Source organism: Manacus candei, unplaced genomic scaffold, assembly GCF_025592945.1.
Source record: "Manacus candei isolate 608988 ecotype Guabito, Panama unplaced genomic scaffold, ASM2559294v1 h1tg000026l, whole genome shotgun sequence".
NCBI classification, from domain to species: Eukaryota; Metazoa; Chordata; class Aves; order Passeriformes; family Pipridae; genus Manacus; species Manacus candei.
The window spans coordinates 990,525-1,011,093 of record NW_026138074.1 but is presented as its reverse complement, the minus strand read 5'-3'; the positions used below and the strand labels follow the sequence as shown (position 1 = coordinate 1,011,093).

At 37.8% G+C, this 20,569-nt stretch overlaps 1 protein-coding gene across 1 annotated transcript; it reads left to right on the top strand.

The window, feature by feature from the left end:
* The first annotated feature begins 22 nt into the window (after positions 1–22).
* EXOSC7 (exosome component 7) lies at positions 23–20,569 on the top strand. The gene is made up of 8 exons (XM_051789209.1): positions 23–134; positions 873–974; positions 1,635–1,729; positions 6,474–6,639; positions 11,017–11,087; positions 15,693–15,816; positions 16,780–16,935; positions 20,019–20,569. The coding sequence occupies exons 1-8, from the start codon at positions 78–80 to the stop codon at positions 20,121–20,123; spliced, it is 876 nt and encodes a 291-aa protein (XP_051645169.1). The 5' UTR covers positions 23–77; the 3' UTR covers positions 20,124–20,569.

Here is a 20,569-nt window from a genome sequence, read left to right as displayed (position 1 = left end):
GGACGGGCGGAAGGAAGGAAGGGAAGCAGGGAGGCAGGAGGGCACTGCGCAGCTGCGGTCCGCAGGCGGCGGCAGGAATGGCGTCCGTGGTGCTGAGCGAGGCGGAGAAGCTCTACATCGTGCACGGCGTGCAGGTACCGGAGCGGCAGGGGGCGAGTTACAGGGTAGGCTGGGGAGGAGGGAGGCAGGGAGCCCTCCATCGTGGTGTCTGGACGCGAATCTCTGCGGTAGTAATCGTCCGAGCACGCTGAGCATCAGAACGGGAAGCTGGCTGAGAGCAGAACGTGGATTTGTTTTCTTTCACTTCTGTCCCCCTTTACCTCTCTTTCTTTGCTCTTTCCACCTCTTCCCTGGCTCTTTCTCAAGTTTTTGCCGTTTCATAGAGTTTTAACCTGCCGCGTTGCAAAGGAACGTGAGTGGACCAAGGAGGAAGAAAGAGTGAAGGATGTGGGGGGAGAAACGCCGGTGGTACAAAGACTGTATTTTTACCGAATTTTGCTGAAAAACAACCTATTTCTGTGGAGGCGAGTGTATAGTATCAGAGGATGCACAATACCCGTTTTTGAAATACAGATGAAAACATATGGGAGGCCAGTGGGTTATTTTTTCCTGCCTGGTCCTAATTACTGCTATAAAAGTACAGAACTTGCGCATCCCAGGAAAGGCCTGATGTAGTCTTAAGTAAAAACCTGTGATGAAACCATGAGCTGATGCTTTCATGTTGTTTTTACTGCTGTGTTTGGTATAGGAGAAGGAAAGTTTCAAGTCGCAGATATATATAGATAGATAGATAGATAGATAGATAGAGATTATTTTTTTTTAAGTTTTCACTACTGATTCCCTTAAGCACAATATATTGATGTCATACTTAGGAGGATCTTCGTGTGGATGGTCGTGGCTGTGAAGACTACCGATGTGCAGAAGTAGAAACAGATGTTGTATCAAACACAAGCGGATCTGCAAGAGTAAAGCTGGTAGGTAAATTTCTTAGGGACCGCGTGCCTCGCTAATGAAGTTTCTAGTTTATATGACTGGTTTTAAGATAAGCTGAGGTTACTTGTGTGTGTGCATAGCAGTAACTGAAACTATGGTTAAGGAAATAATTACAGCATATATAATGCTTTTTGGCTGGCTTAACTGTTATCACGATGATGAAAAAAAATTAAACAGGACTGGATTTACCATGAAGTACCTGGACAACCTTTAGTTTGAGTTGATCTAACATTTAATCTCGAGAACTGCAATCACTATTGTGCCTAATCCCTGGGAAAAAATAATTCTACTACTTCAGAGTGAAGTGAAATTACTTTTGGCATGTGCAGTATTATAGTGGTTCTGCAGTAAGAGATGTTTCCAGAACCAAAATGAGAGAAGTAGTCTTGGATATTAAGAGTGTCTTTTTAACCTAGAGAAAGCTAATATGTATGGTAATTATTTGAAGAATCTTCTTCAGCTTAATATTGTCCTTCTAAAGCCTTTTCTTCTTTAAAAAATTTAATGTTATTTTAAGTTCACTCTGATAGAACAATCAGATAACTGAAAGGTAGAAATGTCAGCTTACTATAGACATTTAAAATAAACAAGTAGTTCTGTAACTATAATTTCAGTTGTGTGATGTGTTTTTGTTTTAACAGGGAGACACTGATGTCTTGGTAGGCATAAAAGCTGAAATGGGGACACCAAAGTTAGAGAAACCCGACGAAGGATATCTGGAATTCTTTGTTGACTGGTTAGTATGTCAGAAAAGAATGAAATAGATCTAATATTTGGAATAAATGACTAATCAGATCTTGCCATTCTTCAGAAGTTTATACCTTCATTCCACTAACCTCCGGTAAGAGTCTGAGTAAGAGAAAAAAGTTACTTTACTGTTCCTATAGCAGTGAATGTTCAGAAACTTTATGCTGATTTTGCAGACCCAAAATAAGCAAATCAATAGGATTTAAAGAATGAAAGCAATCCCAAACTGCATAACATCACTGCAACTGGGAAAGAGTAATGGTCCAATGACACATGCATTTAACATGACTTCATGACTACAATGTCAGCTGTTGTTTTTACAATGACAGAGAAAATCTCTTTCAAAAAAAGTAAGTATTCCAGAAGAAAAGAATTGACTGTTCTTTAACTGTACTTAAAGGTTTGCTTACTTTGTCTGATAAAGCAGTGGAAAAAGTTGAAGTGTGTTTTGTTCAAATTCGTTTGTTTAAAAAAAGGAAAATCTCCAGTGTGAACTTCAGATGCAAAAGCTAATTAGAAAATTTAGTTATGCATTTATCAGAGAATCTGTGCTTCATTAACTAAAATGGTATTTGTTTTAATCATATTCCTTGCTTTTTCCTACAAGTGCACTATTGTTTATCCTTACAGTCTTCATACTGCTCGAATTATGAAGGAAGCTAGAAGAAAACTGAGAACTCTTACTTTCGGGTTGCTCTGAGATAGCATAGTGACATCTCAATGTTATTCTAGACTGTCTGTGGTCTGCAACTACGGTATCCATGTTGTGCAGACTTCCTAAAACTCTCCTTTATGAAGTAATGTGTTTTGGGAACCTCTCATTAGAGTCTTGGCACTGTCAAGTTAGCTGTTTTGCATGTGACATTTCTTTTTATTTTTATTATAAGCCAAAAATGTTGCTACTCTGACATTAAACCGATATACCATTGGTAAAGCTAAGGTATGAGAGCTACTAAGTAAATGTATATCTGGTAATCTTGCTAACCTAACTGGCTGTATCTGCCTTAACATTTGTGTGCCACATTATGCAGCCTTATCTAAGACTGCCTCTGTACCTCACGATGTACTAGTTAACTGTGGACACCTTGTGCATTGTAGAGGAAAGGACTCACCTACGAATTAGTAGTTTGCCTACAATTACTATTCAAAAAATACAAGGTGGGAAGATGATCTTGGATGTGGTCCTGCTATTACAGGGGATCTGAGCCTGACTGCTTTATGAAACGCATGCTTGAAATATCCTAAACAGTACATGGAGGTTTTTTTCTGATGGTTTCTATATGAAGAAAGTCCAATGGCAGCAGGAATGTTTCCGTACTTAAACAAGTGGGCTGTGCACATGTGGCAATTCTGTGACACGTCTTGCATATGTAAATAAATGTTAGAAACACTTCAGTTCATTAGATTAACGTTAGGTTGTATTTTCTAACTGTTAATCTCTGCTTCATAAGATGGGAGATGTGCAGCAATATTGTGCAAGATGGATTTTGTCAGTTCTAGAAATAGGGAATTGTTAATTTCTGTGACAACATAGACCAAAAGCCTAAACTTTAGAGAAGTGTATTAGCTTCTCACATGCTTGTGCACAGGGAAAAGTGTCCTCTAGCCTCCAGAAAGATCCAAGACAAAATGTGAAGTGGAGGCAGCTTGTTCTCTGTAAAGGGAAATGAGCTGCTGTCAGTACTCTGATGCTTTTGTAGGCTGCCACTGGGTGGTAGTAACTGCACATAGTCCGATACCCTGCATCTCCCAGTGAAGTTCTTCTGTGTTCTACTTGGCTTTTATGTTGTTGAAACTAATAATAAAAACTCAGAGTGCAGTGATTACTATCTTAAATTGCTTATTTCCCGAAACTTTCATGGTTTCCTTTCCTGATTAAAATAATCACTTGCTGGATTAGTTATATATTTCTCTGCCCCAGAATTCTGTTTCTCTTTTTTCTGCTCCGAGTCCTTTACCTAAAATCTGAGAAGCACATTTGGTCATATTTTGAGATAGACTTTAATGCGCGTCTCTGGAAGGGATGATATTTTGGGCACTGATTTGTGAGCCTGGAAATTAATTACCACAGATCAAGTCCCTGTCCTCTGTGATATCCTTACTGCCCATCATCACTGGAGAGGACATTCATCCTGGCCACTGATGTTAAAGACTGCTGTCTGCTTTTCTCACGTTTGAGTTTTGGGGCTGTTCTGAGTTACTGTTTCCAAACTGTAAGAAATAACAACAAAAAGAAAAGCAGACATCTGAATTCCTTGAATGCATTTGATTCTGTTTGTGGAATTAGTAATATATTTGTTCAAGTGTGTCCACCTGTAGATTACAGTATATTAATGGCCTGAGCAACAGGTGTAAAGTGCTTAACTACTGTGAGAGAAAGGTTTTTCTGCTAACAGCAAGAGTTTTGAAATTGAGCAGAAATCTGTGGCAGAAGCATCATTGTGCTTTAGGAGGAATCTTGATTGTTAGGCAATGTAACACTAAAATGATCTTGATAGTCTTGAAATTTACATTTTGTTTGGGAGTAGAAATTCTGTGCCGCTGCTAGTTTTTTTCTGTGCTCCATAAACCAAGTTTTTTTGCGTTTTCTCTTTCTAGTGTGTTAGACAACCCCTTTTCAATTTTTGCCCAGTATATTGCTGTAATAATCTGTAGGCATTAGGTGGCAGTATCTACCATATAGTTATTATAATAGTACCCTGCTAACCTTAGTTCTTTATTTTGCTTTGATTGCAAGGAACCGAAGTGTTAAAATAATAATGGAATTAAGATGCAGTGAAACATGATATTCCAATTGAGTGTTGTGTTCTTGCTACTCACCGTCAAAGAAAGTGTCCACTTACAATCAAAAAATACAACATTTGATAAAAGTTTGTATTTAGAAATAATAATGAGGCATAGATTGAAGTTTGTATAATTCTTTTCAGCTTATCATAGGGATCATAATGCTTGCATAACTATGCTTCAAACAGAAAGGTTTAAACAGAATGATCTAGTTAACTTGCATAAAAACTACTTCCATGGATAAGGGCTTGTTTAATACAACCTGAAGACCTGACTCAGCACTGAGTTATACTCAGATATGATCTTATTGTATAAAATTGGTGTCTAATATTAATGCGACCATGAATAATATTGTGTGTCATATTTGCACTGCTTATTTGCGTGGCAAATGTAGTTTGGAAGCCTAGGTCAGTGCTTCATTGGCAGTAACGCTTTTCCTTGTTTTTTAAGCATGTATAGTGCTATCTATTTATAATGGCAGCAGATAACTTCTATAAAATCCAGTAGCTCTTCCTGGTATTCTGAGTTTTCATAAACTGCAAAACAAGTTGTGAGAATTAGGTAATTCTTGTAGGTAAGAGTAATAGTAGGTAATTATATATAAGCTTATAGGTTCTGCAGTACTGTTGATACAGTTCACTTGATGATTTAAGTCATGCCTTGATAATGTGACTCTTTAGTTGTTTTTTTTTAAGGTGAAGGGATTATATTCCAAGACTTAGTTTTCTGCTGTATTTTTGTACTCCTGGTGTGCCTGTTAGAAGAGCTGAAGTTTTGCATCATCATATAAACACAGAACATGCAGGAGAAATTGGCCCTGGGAAGTACCCAGCCAGGAAAATACAAGGCTTTACTATTACAGATTTGGAACATACCGAAACTACTTCTATGGAGCCACTTTCTTTCCTATATTCTGCAATGAGAAATTAATTTGGGAGAGGTGTGACTGATTTATTTTAAAACAACATTTTTAATGCTGCTACGGATCCACTGCTTGAGAATACTCTTCTCTCTATAAACCAGAGGTTGGGTTCAGAATCTTTGTTCACTACTTTGCAGTATATGCATCTCTGGACAATTCTGCTCTATTTTATTGTGCTTTGGAGGAGAGGCATTTTTTGTTTGGTTTGAGGTTTGTTGTTTGGGGTTTTTTTGATGGGTTGGTTTGGGTTGGTGTGGGGGGTTTTGGTGGTTTTTTTTGTAGGCCTGTTTTCTTTTATTGTTAGAAATTTGTTCTTAGCTGTGTACAAGGCATCAGTACCCAAGGACTTTCCTGTATGACTACTCATAAGTAAAGTTAGTTATGTTGGAATCAGGGAAGTGAAGACAAAGACTTTTGTCAGACCTCCTCTGGAAAATACGTTCTTTAGTTGCAGCTCTTCATAAGCTGCAGTTGCTGAGAATAATGAGCTGCTTTCTGTAAGGGGCTTGATAGCGTGCAGTACCCTTCAGTAAAGAAATTACCAATTAAAGTCAGGCAGTCATGTTACTTTAAAAGAAATGTGTATTCTACTTGTCATATAATCGCATCTTCTTCTTAGCCATCCTCTTAATAATTTAACATTCAACTCTCACCAGACTGTCTTGTTAGCTGTTCTGAACTTAGCACAGATTTCTCTCACTTTTTTGTTTTTCTAAAGGGTTGAGGTGATAGAAGATGACAGTGCTGAAGAAATAATCCCTGAAAGAATTCACCAACTTTAGCATTGCAACTTGGGAACTGAAGATAGTGGTGGAATTTAGTTGGTATCAGTATTTGTAACAAAATGTTGGTATATTATCTGCATCAGGACATTCTCTTATGCAAAATGGAAATACTTTCTTTTCAAATAGGATGCTTATTCTTGTACAAATAAATCCTTAGATATTTTTAATGCTCTATATTTAAGAAATGTTCTTTGGGTATTGGCTGCCACAGGAATGAAAGTATTTTTTCTTTCTTTATCTAGTTCTTCAAACGCTACTCCTGAATTGGAAGGCCGGGGAGGAGAAGAACTTGGCACAGATATAGCAAATACACTCTACAGAGTATTCAACTGCGAGAACAGCGTAGACTTGAAATCCCTCTGTATTAATCCCAGAGAGCACTGCTGGGTTCTCTATGTCGATGTATTGGTAAGTAAGGAAATGAAAACTAAGATTCAAGATTTGAGGCGGAGACTGACTTAGCATAACCTTGTGTATTTTCTTATTAAAAAAAGCTTCTCATAATGTGATATAATGTTTCACAAAACGAATGGCCATTTTCTTGGTAATCTGCCTGTAATAGTTAATCACTCTTTGCAGCTTGCTCTCTTCCTACTCTTCTTGTTGCTGATGCTCCACTGCAGAGCTAATAAAACACTGAATGCTCCAAATCTGTCTCAGATGAAAATCAGTGATCTTATACTAGCAAGGAGGTTGCCACTAAAGAAGGCTAAACTTTTCTCCCAGGCTAGTTGCAACAGCAAATGTATTATTCTGTTGAATGTAAATTAGTATTACGTATGTTAGCCCTAAGGTAACTGTCTACTCTGACTGCTTCTGTGCACTATTATCAGTACTAATTCAGTAAAACAGAAACTTTTCTGGCAAAAGCTACATTTGACCTAGGCACTTTTTGATGGAAGTTGTATACATGTATTGAATGTAGAAGATAAACTGAATATTTGTTCCCATTAAAAAATGGAAACTGAATTTTATGCATACAAATCTCATGCATGTAGCAGCTTGATTTCCAAACTATGCCATTTTTAAACCACTCAGCCACAGGAATTTTAACAGAAGTCTGCAAGTCAGACTCTCCTGAGCATTATTCCCAATTCTTATTGGTCCAAAATTGAGTTTCTCTTTGTCAAATTTGGAAGTGAAAATGTGTTGAGGGACCTTACTCACAGGAATCCATTAGTATGTATTATAAATGATTTGCAAAACGTTAAGCTGTATGGCCAGGAAAATTAAATACAGGATTTTGTTAAACAGGAACATTTAGACTAAGACCTAAATAAATGTGAAAATTAGTTCATTAGGTGTTTAAAAAGCAGTACCATTAACCTAATTATAGCAGATATGGTACATACTGCGTTAGTCTGTGTACAGAGTGACTGAGTGTGTGCCACTGCTGAGGGCTTTAACAGCCCAAGTCGCCAGCTTATTGGAGCTTGGCATAGTTTAATAGAGAATGAAGTGTTAGTTCTGAGAAATCACACTGGGGACTTTAGTTACTGGGTAATTACAAGCAGAGGTACAGAATATTAAATGCTGTGCTTATTTAAGCAATGTACTGCTTAACATTGCATAAACACAGCATAAACAAAGACTTGCATAAAGGTGACTAGTGCAGAATTGGTTCTGTATAGCTTCTGCATGAGATATAATTGGTTATTGTTTGATTCTTCCTGGACAGATTTTTTGGTTGTCCACAACTACAGAGAAAAACAGCCTTGGTATTTTCATGCTACTGACTGTATCAGAATTATGAACATCAGGACCTGTGTTATGTGAGGAATTTTATATTTAGCTTTTTTACAATGCCAGTAAACAGTCTGTTGTAGGTTCATAATTACGACTGAACTTGATGAGTCTTTTTAATGTTATATTCTGCAGGGATTTTTTGTGTGAGCCATTGAAGAGCTGATGGTACATTTAGAAGAAGACACCGTTAACATTAGTCTCTTATTCTGTTGCCTGCCTCACCCCCATTCTTTTTCCACCTCAGGTGTCTGTATTTTCACACTTTTGAGGTCATTGTAATATTTTCTTTTCTAAATGGAAGATGTGTATCACATGTGTTAGTGTATACTTGATGTTGATTCTTGATACCTACAGATTTTGCTGAAGCTGCTCCTGCTGAATCGTTCCTGTAGAATCTTACTTTAATAGTACATGGTGGGAGTATAATACTTGGGCTAGTATAAGGTGCAAGTCATATTATTCAGTGTTTGAGGGAGACAGATTCTAACTATAATAACAATGCTCATAGAGAGTGTTTTGGGTGGTATTTTCCTTCAGAGTTCCTGGAAATTGTTTACGTTGGTGTTTGTGTTGCGCAAAGCTAGAGGGAAAATAAACCTGAAGTCTGTTGTAAGCCTGAAAATACTGGTACTTTGTGGTCAGATGGGAAGGTACTTGTTTGGAAGTGTCTTGTTCTGAAAGATAAAAACCCCCAAAAAATTTTATGAACCTGGAAGTTTCACGCTATGCAATTTAGCCATGTGCACTTGGACTGAAGCATATTTGACATATGCAACCTCAAAAGAGAAAATGGTGTGTTTTGCAAAGTCATGCAGATTATCGATTAAAAACATCTCTCAAATATTTTCTAGTGGTCAGTGTACTTGAGACTTACTATAATTGTGTACAGTCAGACTGGAAAGAAAATAATTTCAATCATACACACCACAAAGAAGCAGAAATATGGCCAAATTGAGATATGTGACAAAGGTCAAGAATATGTACCTTGACCTTTCAAAATAGATGCATTCTTTCTTAATAATGTAAGGCATTCCACTTCCAAATAGTAGCTCGTGAATGTGGAGAACAGTATCACAAAACTGTAAGCTTGTTCTCACTCTCTGTTTCCCTTGATTTATTTCTCTTTCTAAGCCACTGATGTCAGAAATAAGATTTTGGCATTTTTGAGTGTGTTTTGATATATGTATAACCTTCTCCACATAATTTGGCCCAGCAGTCTGCCATGCTGAGCAAGGAAAATCAAAGTGTGCAATCTCTTTTCATTCCCTTCTCAGTAGATGGTGTGTTGGGGGGAAGGGGTGCAGTAGGTTCTGTTGAAATTCTAGCAGTTCACTACTGAGCACCTCTCAGGATTTCTTCATGTTTTCTATTCCTCCCAAGTTTGATAAAAAAAGAAGTTAGGAATCTGTCCTTTTGGAAGAAAAGCTTCTTTGAATAAGGCAAGGTCTACAACGTTTTATCTATTTTTGCCAATAACTTTTTTATTTGTACATCAGTTAATTAAAAGCAGTCCTTTCTAAAGAATCCTTTGCTTCCCATAACTCGCAGTTGTGCAGACTTTCTTATTTCTATAAATAAATAAATAAATAAACAGCAGGGGAGATCTCAGTACAAGGTACTTCAGCTGAGAAAAGTGTTCAGTTCTGTGTGGAGGAATTCTGGCATCATGCTTATTACAGGTTGTGTTCCTAGCCTGTAGGCACCACTGTAGTACAGATAAGGTTTTAGAATAGCAGCCTGAGCACAAGCCTAGCAACAGTGCAGACATATCCCATTATTGTGTTTTAATAACAAAGATATTGTGGGGCTTATTGTGTTATCCAGTAAAATCCAATAATGACTGAAAGTGGCAGGTTAACCTCTCTGTATCCAGCAGCTGTTTGCGAAGAAATAATCTAATCACCTTTGTATTTAGCTTTCTATTCCAACTTTTTGTCATTCTTTTTACACTGTTCAGTCTGTCTTCATAAAGAAACTGTCTTTACAGAATACCTGATTTATGATTTAGTCCCAGTGCAGGAGTTTATCTCATTTTTAAATAGATTTTGAAGAACAATCAATGTTGCAAAACTTGTTTTGCTCTCATCATACAGCAGAGATTGATGTCATGGAGAAGCAACCATATGTTCTTGCCGAAGTAGTTTCAAATGCTTACTCTGTGTGTGTGCCTTTGTGTGTGTGTGCTCTCACAGAATAGTACTAACAGCTGAGAGCGGAGCTTGTCAGAGAACTAACAATAAGCTGTGGAGTTGTCTGGCAGCCTATAGAAGGTATTGTGGTTTTGGGAGCCCTGCCTTTTTGCCTAGTATGCAGTGCTGCTGTTCTCTTTGACTGTTGTTCTCCTGATCTTCATGGGAAGAAACTAAGCTAGACTCCCTCGACACTCTTCACTTGTTTGATAACACTGATGTTTGAATTAGACTTTGACATCAGGATTTCCTTGGATCATTTTCAGCTACAAGACAAACCTGATGATGACTCTTTTCCTTAAGAAGAATAAATCATAGTGTACCTTCATAACTATAACTTCTGTAACTACCTTTTCATACTGTGTTCTCAGTGACAATTTGCATTACTTCTTTAAAAAAAATTCTCCCAGTTGGTTTTGTCCAGTTGATATTTTAAAAAGGCTGCTCTTTGAAATAAAGTATAAAAAATTGACTGGTTTGATTTAATATTAAAGAATGAATGTGATGGGTTTATAAAGAGAATTCTGGTCATAGTCTAGTTCAGAGCCTTAGCACAAGAAGATTAAGAACAGAGGTGATTTCATTTCAGGTTCTATTATTAAATTTTATCATTAATTTTATTACGGAGTATATTAACTCTTCTATTTTGCATGTATAATACAGTTAGCCAAAATCTTAATTTCCTATCTGTTTCTTTTCATGGATGGGCTTTAAAGACAACTTTGTTTTTTAAAAACCTGTTCTGGTTATTAATTTTCTTCCTTTTCAAGTAGGTTTAAATAAAATAAAGACTTCATTTAAAGGCACTAGTCCAATTTTCTTTTAAAGAGATTCTTCTTTTCCTCCTCAGTTATTGGAATGTGGTGGGAACATCTTTGATGCAATCTCTATCGCAGTGAAGGCAGCTCTCTTTAACACAAGGTAAAGCACAAATCTCATTTCATGTGAGTGAAAGTGGCATGGGAAATGGAAGAGAAGTACTCTCTGTGAGCAAAGCATTTTTAATGCTTAGTTATTTAAATAAGAAATACCCAAAGCAGCTTGCATTCAGATACAAGGCAGTCCATTTTCATGCAAGTCATATGAACTAATATTTAGTTCAGTTTCTAATAATCAAGTGTCATATTGCATAGTGATTGTATGCACAGTCAGGTTCACAATGTAACTTCTGTTCTGTAGCCTGATCCAGAAAAAATTGTTTGACCATGAGATTTTGTTGCAGGTAGTTGGAGGACTTTGTGTTGATGCCTTGTGGGTTTGAAGAAGTACTTACTGATATGTGATGCTCTTGATTAAGAAACCCTCTGTCAATGTGACTAGTGATTTATAACTAGCCTTGATGTTTCTCTTCTGATTTCATTCTCATTAATTTTTAGTCTAGAGTTCTTTTTAAAACTAAGAAGAAAATTATGGTAGTGAGAAATTGTGGGGAGGGGGAAACGATGTGTCTTTAAAAGAACTTTGACCCGTGCATTTCAATTCAAAGAATGGAAAAACAAAATCTAGTAGAATGAATGATGGAAATTCTCTGTGTGGTTTTAATTGGTATGTTTTGCTCGTATTTTTTCTATTGTTTTTATCTTCTTCATCTGTAGGTGGAAGGGAGTACAGAGTTTTGTAGCACCCTTGAGAAAAAAAGCTAGTGAATGGCTTTGCCAAAAAACTTAGGTGGCAACAATAGCGGGAAGAGGTGCAAAAGTTAGACTCTTACAAGCATAAGTGTTTTTAAAGTGGATTTCAAATTGTTCTTCAGCATTAAATTAGAGATCTGCTAAAGCCACTAGTGTAGTTCTGGCTTATTTATCAGGAAATCAATGCACTAGATCTGGAAAAGTATGTGCAAAAAGAAGAGGAAAATACGCTTTTGAAGACAGGCAGTATATCAGGTTATAAACACTTTAAAAGGGGATGAGGGAAGAATCCATCTGAGACTAGAATTTGTATATTCCTGAGAAATTTCTCATGTTAATCAAATTCTCAACAGTAACTTTTAACACTAGATTGTTTTTATAACATCAAGAAATACTGTCACAAATATAATGGCTCACAAAGGAGTTGGCAGTACTCTAAAGGGAAGAAGTGCTGTGTTTCTGCCTGGATGCAAAAGTTGTATAGTTAAAACAGTTACTACCATGTAAGTTGTTTTGCAGATCCAAGGCACATACTTTATTTATAAGATAACTGGGTCTTTTTTCTTATTTTAACCAGAATAAACAGAGACAATCATATAAAAAGTAATGAATTAAATAAGCAAGTAGAAGAAAATGTTGCTTTGGGAACATGGGCAACATGGAGGGTGTAATTATTCTAATGATTCTCCTTTATTTTGATTTTTCTGACAACTTGTGTCCTTTATATAATCTGTAATCTATGGAAAACATCCAGAGTCTTGTTAAAGTTGGGTATTGTATCAAAATGTGGTACAGTATGACATAATGGAGAGCCTGTTGATTTTTTACCTGTGAAAACCTTGTCTTACTGAGTTGAGCCATACATCTAATCTCATAAAAGATCAGAAAGTCAAGAGGTGAAATTCAAAGTGAAAACCTGTTGTCCTCCTTCACTATTCCTCTCACTTTCTCTTGGTAGCTACTGAGTTTTTTTTGGATTGACACGAGGCTGTTTAAGAGTAGCTTCCCATTCTCCATAAAATCTTATTGTCCAAACAAGACAAGATGTCAGTTTGAAAATTGCTTCAGATTAAGTGTTCTGAACTTTGCTTGACATGTGTCCCTCTTTAAGTCTTACTTGCTTTTCATACTTTGTTTACAACCAGGTTTTTGTTAGAAGTGTTTCCAGATCTTTGCCAGCCTTGACTGCAGCCTTGAAACAAAGAGCAGAGAGCTCAAGCTGCTGTTTTTCTTGGATGCTACAAAATTTTAGATATTCAGATAGGCATTTGAAAACTTCAGCTTCATCTTTAAAATCTTGCTCTAAGCATTTGTATAATAGCTATGGACACATTTTTCTTTAGAGCTAAGTAAATCCAAAATCATGATTTAAGGAATTTTACGCAAGACTGGCAGGATTTAAATCCTTTGAATGCCTGACGTGACTCATTATATCCCCTTCAGGCATGGAACAATGACAATATGACTGTTTTAGGGGGAACATTTACTCCTTGCAAGTTTGTATAGTTCATCATGTTCTAAAAACTATATCAAGATCATGTGCAAAAGATAGCAAGCATCAAACTTACTTCTTACCCCTGTCTCCAAGGTGTTTAAGGATGGATTTATTCATGATGGAAGTAGATATTGCAAAATATGCAATATTAGCTACTGTGTCAGGACATTAAACTTGGTTCTGTAAAATGTGTCTCCTTGCCACAGAGGCTGCAGAAACTAGGCAAGTTACAAAAACTACAGAGTTTATAACACAACAGCTTTGCTGAACAGCATGGTAGAGGCAGAACTGATGCCTGCTTGCAAGGGTGGAACTGGTTTTGCAGTTGTGAAATCTGGGTCTGCAGCACATAGGAAAGAGCGTTGTTTGTTACTTGACTGAGTCTTGCTGTACAGATTTCTGCCCTGATTAGTTACAGGAATCAAAATAGAAAAATGAAAGTTGCAAAATAAACATGTACAGCTAATTCTTAAGACAAATATTCACAAGCTGGGAGAGGAAATCTCCAGTGTTCTGGAAATACTTTGTGCTGCGTTCACTTTTCCTAGTTTTTGTGTCCATATACCCCCTTTTTTATGCAACTATGATTCTTGTGTCTGATCTTTTTGCCTTTGCAATAGTTCTAATTTACACCTCTTTCATCCGTGCTTGGCCAAAAAAGCTCCTTGCAGGCATTTTTTCAGGTATTAATTCTGGCAACTTTTTCTTGCAGACCAAACACTGCTCTGGTTTCATTGCTATTTTAGAATGGAATTAAAAATTGCTTAATCTCACAGATTTTCCTGAAATCTTTCTTTGTTTTTTAACACTGCTTTGGCACATAAACTTCTTGACTAGGCTGTTTTCCAGTGTTGTCCATTGTCCTGCGTAGCTTGAGGATCAGTCACCTTGTGACTTTATTCCATCAATTTTTAATGGAATATTTTAAACTTGAAAATAGGCTTTGAGGCATTTCTAATGCGTTGGAAAGCATTTGGAATTTTGTTTCAGGAAAAAGTACACTTCACAATTGTTCTGCTTACTCAAAGTCTTAGTTTTGGCTTGGTCCAGGCCACTGTGCTTGTAGGGAATTTGTTGTCACTGGAGCAGGGTTAGCTGCTGTGAAGTACTTGCCACTAGGACTTTTAGCCACAAATAACTAACATACTCTTCCAGGGAACAATAAAAAGTCACTTTGTATTGGTGGGGGAAATGTTCATTAAATCAGTCCCTATCTCCTCCTCCTTCAAAAGGAGAGGTTTCTTACAGAGGGCATAAAAGAATATAACCTCCAGAGTCTAGTTATAAACACAGTGCTACTGTAAAAGTACTAATATAAAACCAGATTGTGGTTACTGAAGTTAGCTGTCAGGGGACGTCTTGAAATATTTTGTTTTCAAGTGCAAATGTGTGGAAAAGAAAAAAAAAGTAATATGGGAGCTGTGTGGGGGTTTTACTGGCCCGTAATGCAAAGTCTCTCAGTCAGTACTCCATCCTAACAGGCACCTGGATAAATGAGGGTATATAAGATGCTGATGTTCTTGGCAGCTTGAGGTACCATCTTCTACTAAATTGTTTTAAATTATTTTATTCATTATGCTAAGAAAAGTGGCTTAAGTCATCCCATGAAATTCCCATTAAATGTCTATCACAAATACAATACATTTACCACTGATAAGGAGCCTGTCTTAGTTCATTTGTGAGAGGGTTCATCATTCGGTACTGAGAAGAAAGCATTTCTTGGATTTCTGCCTGGGTTTTTATTCCTACCCTGTCCTTATATATTATATATCCCTTGTATATCTGTGCTTAGAACAGTAGAGTCTTCTGGCTTCTTAAAGAATGAGAATATCCTGCCAATCTTCCCATCTTGCTAAAGAGAAAGGATTTTACTGATGTCATCTTTCTCTTTACCCCAAGTCTCCCTTAATTAGTGTTGCTCTTTCCTGAAGGACTTTACTACTTGTATTTGCTACTGATGTCACAACTTTGCCAAGCAATGTAATTACTCTAATTCTGTCAACTTTACTGTTGTTTGCAAAGTTGAGAGCCACTGTACGAAAGGATTCAGTCTTGGTAATTTCTCTCCTATACATCCAGCAGAAGTACAAAGAATTGTTCAGAACTGATTTGTGCAAATTCCAAAAGAATCTCTCCCCATATAATAGTGTAAAAAACAACTCAAATTCTAACGGTTTGAATGATGTAAATATGATGATCTCATCCTAAATGTCTTCGAACTTACAATGTTTTTTTCCTAGTCTTGGGGAGTGAGTTGTTAGTACTTTGATCACGTTCTGGACTTTTTTTCTAAACATTTTGCCTCATTTAGAAGAAAAAGCACTTCATGGAGTTGTGACTGTATAGCAGCTTTATTTGTTATCTGTTCTGGCAATGATTTTGCACATTTTGTTTCCACAGAATACCCAAAGTGCGTGTTCTGGAGGATGAAGAAGGCACCAAAGAGATTGAGCTGTCTGATGACCCTTATGATTGTATTCGACTTAATGTAGAGGAAGTGCCCTGTATTGTCACGCTAAGCAAAGTAAGCATGACAAATTTCTCACCCTCTACCTAGAAAGTTCAGTTTCTATTAGTTTCACCTGCCAGTTATTATTTCCCTAGAGATAAAAATTGTGTTACAGAAATGGTCAGTGTCCACTATGTAGATATTTGTTTGTCTTTTGCCTCCTAATTAAGAAGAACTTCTACTGAATAAGGGGTTTTTTTGCATCTCTGACTTGTAGGTTTCTACTTGATGTGCTCTTAAAATGCATCTTCTTGCATTCAGAGGAATTGTTTACTGTTTTTTATCTACTCCTTGCTTAACATCTGTAGCAGCAGATACTTCAGTGTGTTAGAACAAGTGGCCATTGTTGTGAGGTGCAAAAGTTGTGTCATCTGCCTGGAATTACATGATGAGTATTTGTTGCTGGGGACAGAACTCCATTTTCAGGGGTGCAGTACTGTGCCTTCCCTTTCAAACAGGTTTTCCATATATGGCACACAGCCAACACAGTTGATTTTATGGATGCTGCAAGTTCCATTGCAAGTGTTAGTGATTTGCTTAGTTACCTGAAAGTTTATGTGGCATTTCTTTTAAGCAAGTTGCATAAATAGCAGAGGCCTTTGCTGAAGTGAGGGCTCACCTGAGTCTCGGGATGTGTAATTTTCACCTAGAGGGTAGCAAAGTCCATGCTTGGAGTTGAGGGGGGAAAGAGGAATAGGGAGTTTCATATAGAGGAAAGGATGGTAGAGAGGAAAACAGTATGAAATAGTGACATGTTTATCTCGCCTCTGTTGTGTAAGGTACACAATTTGGGGTCAGAGGCTGTTTAAATACTGTGCTATCAAGTTATCAAGTCAGTCTCAGACCACTTAAAAAGGCCACATGATATTAGGATGGGAGACTGAGGTAACTAACAAAGCTGCCACTCACAGGTTAACTTCTTAATGGAAGCCCTTAGAAAACTGCCAACTGATACATCATTTTGTCACTAACTTACAGATTGGATATAGGCATGTGGTGGATGCTACCCTTCAGGAAGAAGCCTGTTCTTTGGCAAGCCTGCTTATTTCCGTGACCAGTAAAGGTGCCCTCACTTCTATGAAGAAAGTGGGGAAAGGTAGCCTGGATCCTGAGAGTATTTTTGAAATGATGGAGGTAAGGAGTTTTGAGCAGTTGACTGTCTTGGATGATACTGGATGAATTGGAACTTGGGTATATGGAAAGCTGCAGTAAGGACTTTTATAGCAGAAATCTTGGAGCTTTGATTAGGTGCACAAGGGACTTTGTAAAGGTCACAGTTTCTTTGAAACAAATTCTAATGTGAATGGATGTTATCTAAAACTTCTAGATGCCTGAAATGCATGATACTCACAAATGTTTCAGGCAGGTACTTCACAGCTGTAAGGCAGTAAAGCTTAAGCTGATAAACTTTGAGGGTATTTTTAAAGAACATGTTCCCTCTTTTATAGTTTCTCTTAAAAACTGAAATAGCAAAACTCCTAATATGGTAAAGTCCCTATAAACGTAGAGAAGGTGTTTTTGAATTGCTAGTGCACAGTGTTCTCTTCTAACACAACTCATTTGTTTTATTATAAGCTTACTCTTCTCTTTTTACTGTTGTTTTTCTTTGGTTCTTTATTGGGTTTCTGATCTGTCCTTACTTCATAAAAATACTAGTATCTGGATATTGTCCACATCCATGTAAGAATTCCATTTTAAATGTTTCTTCAGGCTCTTCTTAAATGTTCTGCAGTGTAAATTCTCATGCCTGAGTTTGGCCTTGAGCGTGAGACAGAAATGGGTTTTGAGCTTGGAAGTCAGAATGAAAATTAGATACTTCAAGCTGACTCTGTTTCCAAGAGATACAGGACTAATTTCAGCCCGGCTGTAGTGAGGAATGCGGAAGTTGGAGCCAAGTTTGACAACAGTTGGTTTCAAGTGGGAATTACATGCTTGAGTATATATGGCACTTGACTGTGTCAATATAGAGTGCTAATTTTGGTGGTATCAGTGGGGATTTCATTTGTGTTCAGAGATGTCACTTTCTCCCTTATCTGGATAGAGAGGTGTTATCTCTAACTTGGCATCCTAAAGAAACCTAACTTCCTGTGGGCATCTGATGTGTCTTCCTTGATGGATTTTGTGTCTGATGCTAACTAAACGTCATAGAAAACTTGAAGTTTTGGGTCTAGGGCTGCTAGAGAGGTTGGTGCTTAAGTCAGATACAGGTTCATGAAGAAGCTGGCCTTAGTGCAAATTCCCTGCACCAGGCTTTGATGGAGCCTCTGTTTTGATCACCAATTTCACTCTACGTTGAGCCCTAAATAGGAAATGAACTTCTGCAGTTCCATTTTATACCCTACCCCCAAAGGCTGTGCCTGGAGTTCTGTAATGCACTTCTGAACACTGGTCAGAGATGCATATGGAAGGTAACTGTGGGAAATCTTCAAACCATCCTATTCTGCAAAGAACATTAGTGAACTTGTCCCTACTTGTTGGTGCAGGAAGTTACAAGCTTAAGCTGATCACTTGTGCCATCTTTCACTTGCTTTGGAAGAAGTCTTCCCTCCTGAATGTTGAAGAGTTTGAAAGAGTGAGAGATAAAGCTGATCAAAAAAAACCCAGTATGTTTTCTGGAAAGTCAGAGTTTATTTGTTTGGCCCTGCCCTAAACTCAACAGCCTCATTAGGATACCAAGAAAAACAAAAAGTCCTGGGAATATCCACTGGAAAAGATGCATAACCCATGTTTGACACCTCCATTCCATGATTTGGCTGCAGGTCAGTGTCAGCTTTCCCTGCCTTGTAGAAAACAGACGTTCTAGGGCATATCTCTTAGTAAGGGAGTTTCATGGGAAAGTTTTGGGAAGCTGCCAGCATTAGGCTTTTCTTTCCTAAGTTTATGATCTGATCCGTTAGAGAGGCGAGCAGCATTAAGAAAGCAATAGTCTTGTGTCAGTACCAAAGTTCTGCACAGTTCCCGTTCACTTTGACCTGGTGCGAGTGACGTTGTCCTATATTTGAGGAGTAGAATGCAGAAAGTGTATCACTCCTTGGGACTCCAGACTGCTGCAGTGACCTTTGTCCCAGTGCAGAGCTGTTGGGACGGTTCTTGTCTGTGCCCCCCTTTATTTAGCATGACTCATAGTATCTAGGATTGACAGCTACCCTGCTGCATCAAAGCTCTTCCCAAATTTCCTTTGGTACCATGGGCCATGTTCTCTCACCTGGATCTTCAATTAGAAACGAACCTCATTTTAAGGTTTGTGCTCCCATGGTTCCAGTAATTGTCACCAACAGGTGAAAGAGAGCTTTGTGTCAGCTGTATGGCAGGCCTAGGCTTCATTGCATAGATCAGGAGCAAATAAGCTCAGTTTAATATAATCTGCCTTTGGCTCTTTACAGATAGGTGGGCTCTCTTCATCTCCATATGGAGTCTATATTTCAGATCATTTAGAGAAACCCTGGGAAAACTTTAATGGGCACTGTTGCCTTAAGATCTTTATTTCAGCATTGCCCAATGTTTCCTTGCCCTGTAGCTTCCACAGTACAGTTGTGTAGGGGGGAAGAGTAGAGGCTGGTGTCAGAGCTAATCCTGGTGGCTTTCCACTGCTGGAGTTTCCTTTTGTAAAGAAGACATTGTGTTAACCCCTTTAAGGGCCTTGGACAGTACAGAATTGCACATCATATGAAAGATCTGCCCACAGACTGATTTGGTGATGCAGCCAGTGTGCATTTTGGGCTTCTCTGGCCATAGGACACAATGTTGAGCTAGTCTAAATTCACTCTGCTGATTCTGAGCACCTTCAGAAGAGTTCACTGAATTTTTTATTAGTAGGCTGCTTTGCTGGTCAGGTGTCTCTTGTCCTCTGGCAGCTAGAATATTGCTTTATGCTGTGTGTGCTGACTAATTTGAGTGTGTGCTTGTGCCTGATGTGAGTTTAATTTGTATTCCTGGATGATCTAGCCGTGCACAGATCTGGTATTAATGATCGTGGAATGCTTCTCCGATGAATGAGAACACTACATTTATGTGTGCATTTTTCCAAAACTTAATCAAATTAAAATGAAACTTCCACCACCATTATTTTTCTTAATTAAAAGCGTATTTTGGTGATACCAGCTGGTGCATATGAATCATCAAAGGGAAAATATTTGTCAAAAGGAAGTGTTCCGTAAGACTTGTCTCCTGTTAATAAGCATATGTCTCAGATTTGTTTTGCTTTCTTTGCATTGCAGACAGGACAAAGAGTAGGCAAGTCACTGCACACAGCCCTTCAGAAGATTTTGGATGAAGAAGAGAGTTTGGGGACGTCACGGCCAAAAGTTGGATTTCTAGGATGAGATTTTATTAAATGTTCAAAACTGTTTTTAATTAATTGTGCAATCTTGTGTGTTTGTGTATAAAGAGAGGGTTATTTTTTTTTCCAGTACAGTTCTCATTCTGGCTAAGAGGCTTTTAAAATTCTCCTAAGCATAAAGAAAGCTACAGTTAAGTGCAGATGAGAAAATTAGAGATGCTTTCCATACAGGTCACTGTTCACACCTGGGAAGTGCACCAGCAGCAATTGGTGACATTGCCTGGGAAATGCTTGAATCTATTTTCAAGAGTGACTGGTGTAGGTTCCACTTAATTCTGTTAGCACACCTTCCACTTCTGTAGACCAGATGCTGTGTTCTGGAGTGTACTTGAGGCTGTGCAGCACTAATGGGAGTAGCACAAGGTGGAAGTCTTCCTTCAAATTACCTAACTATTCTTCGACTAAAATGTGGTTAGATTTTACTATAAA

Excerpts from the sequence above, each read along its gene's own strand:
- EXOSC7 (XM_051789209.1), top strand. The coding sequence starts at position 78 with ATGGCGTCCGTGGTGCTGAGCGAGGCGGAGAAGCTCTACATCGTGCAC. Across the intron at positions 135-872 it reads ACATCGTGCACGGCGTGCAG|GAGGATCTTCGTGTGGATGG; the intron begins GTACCGGAGCGG and ends TGTCATACTTAG. Across the intron at positions 1,730-6,473 it reads CTGGAATTCTTTGTTGACTG|TTCTTCAAACGCTACTCCTG; the intron begins GTTAGTATGTCA and ends TTCTTTATCTAG.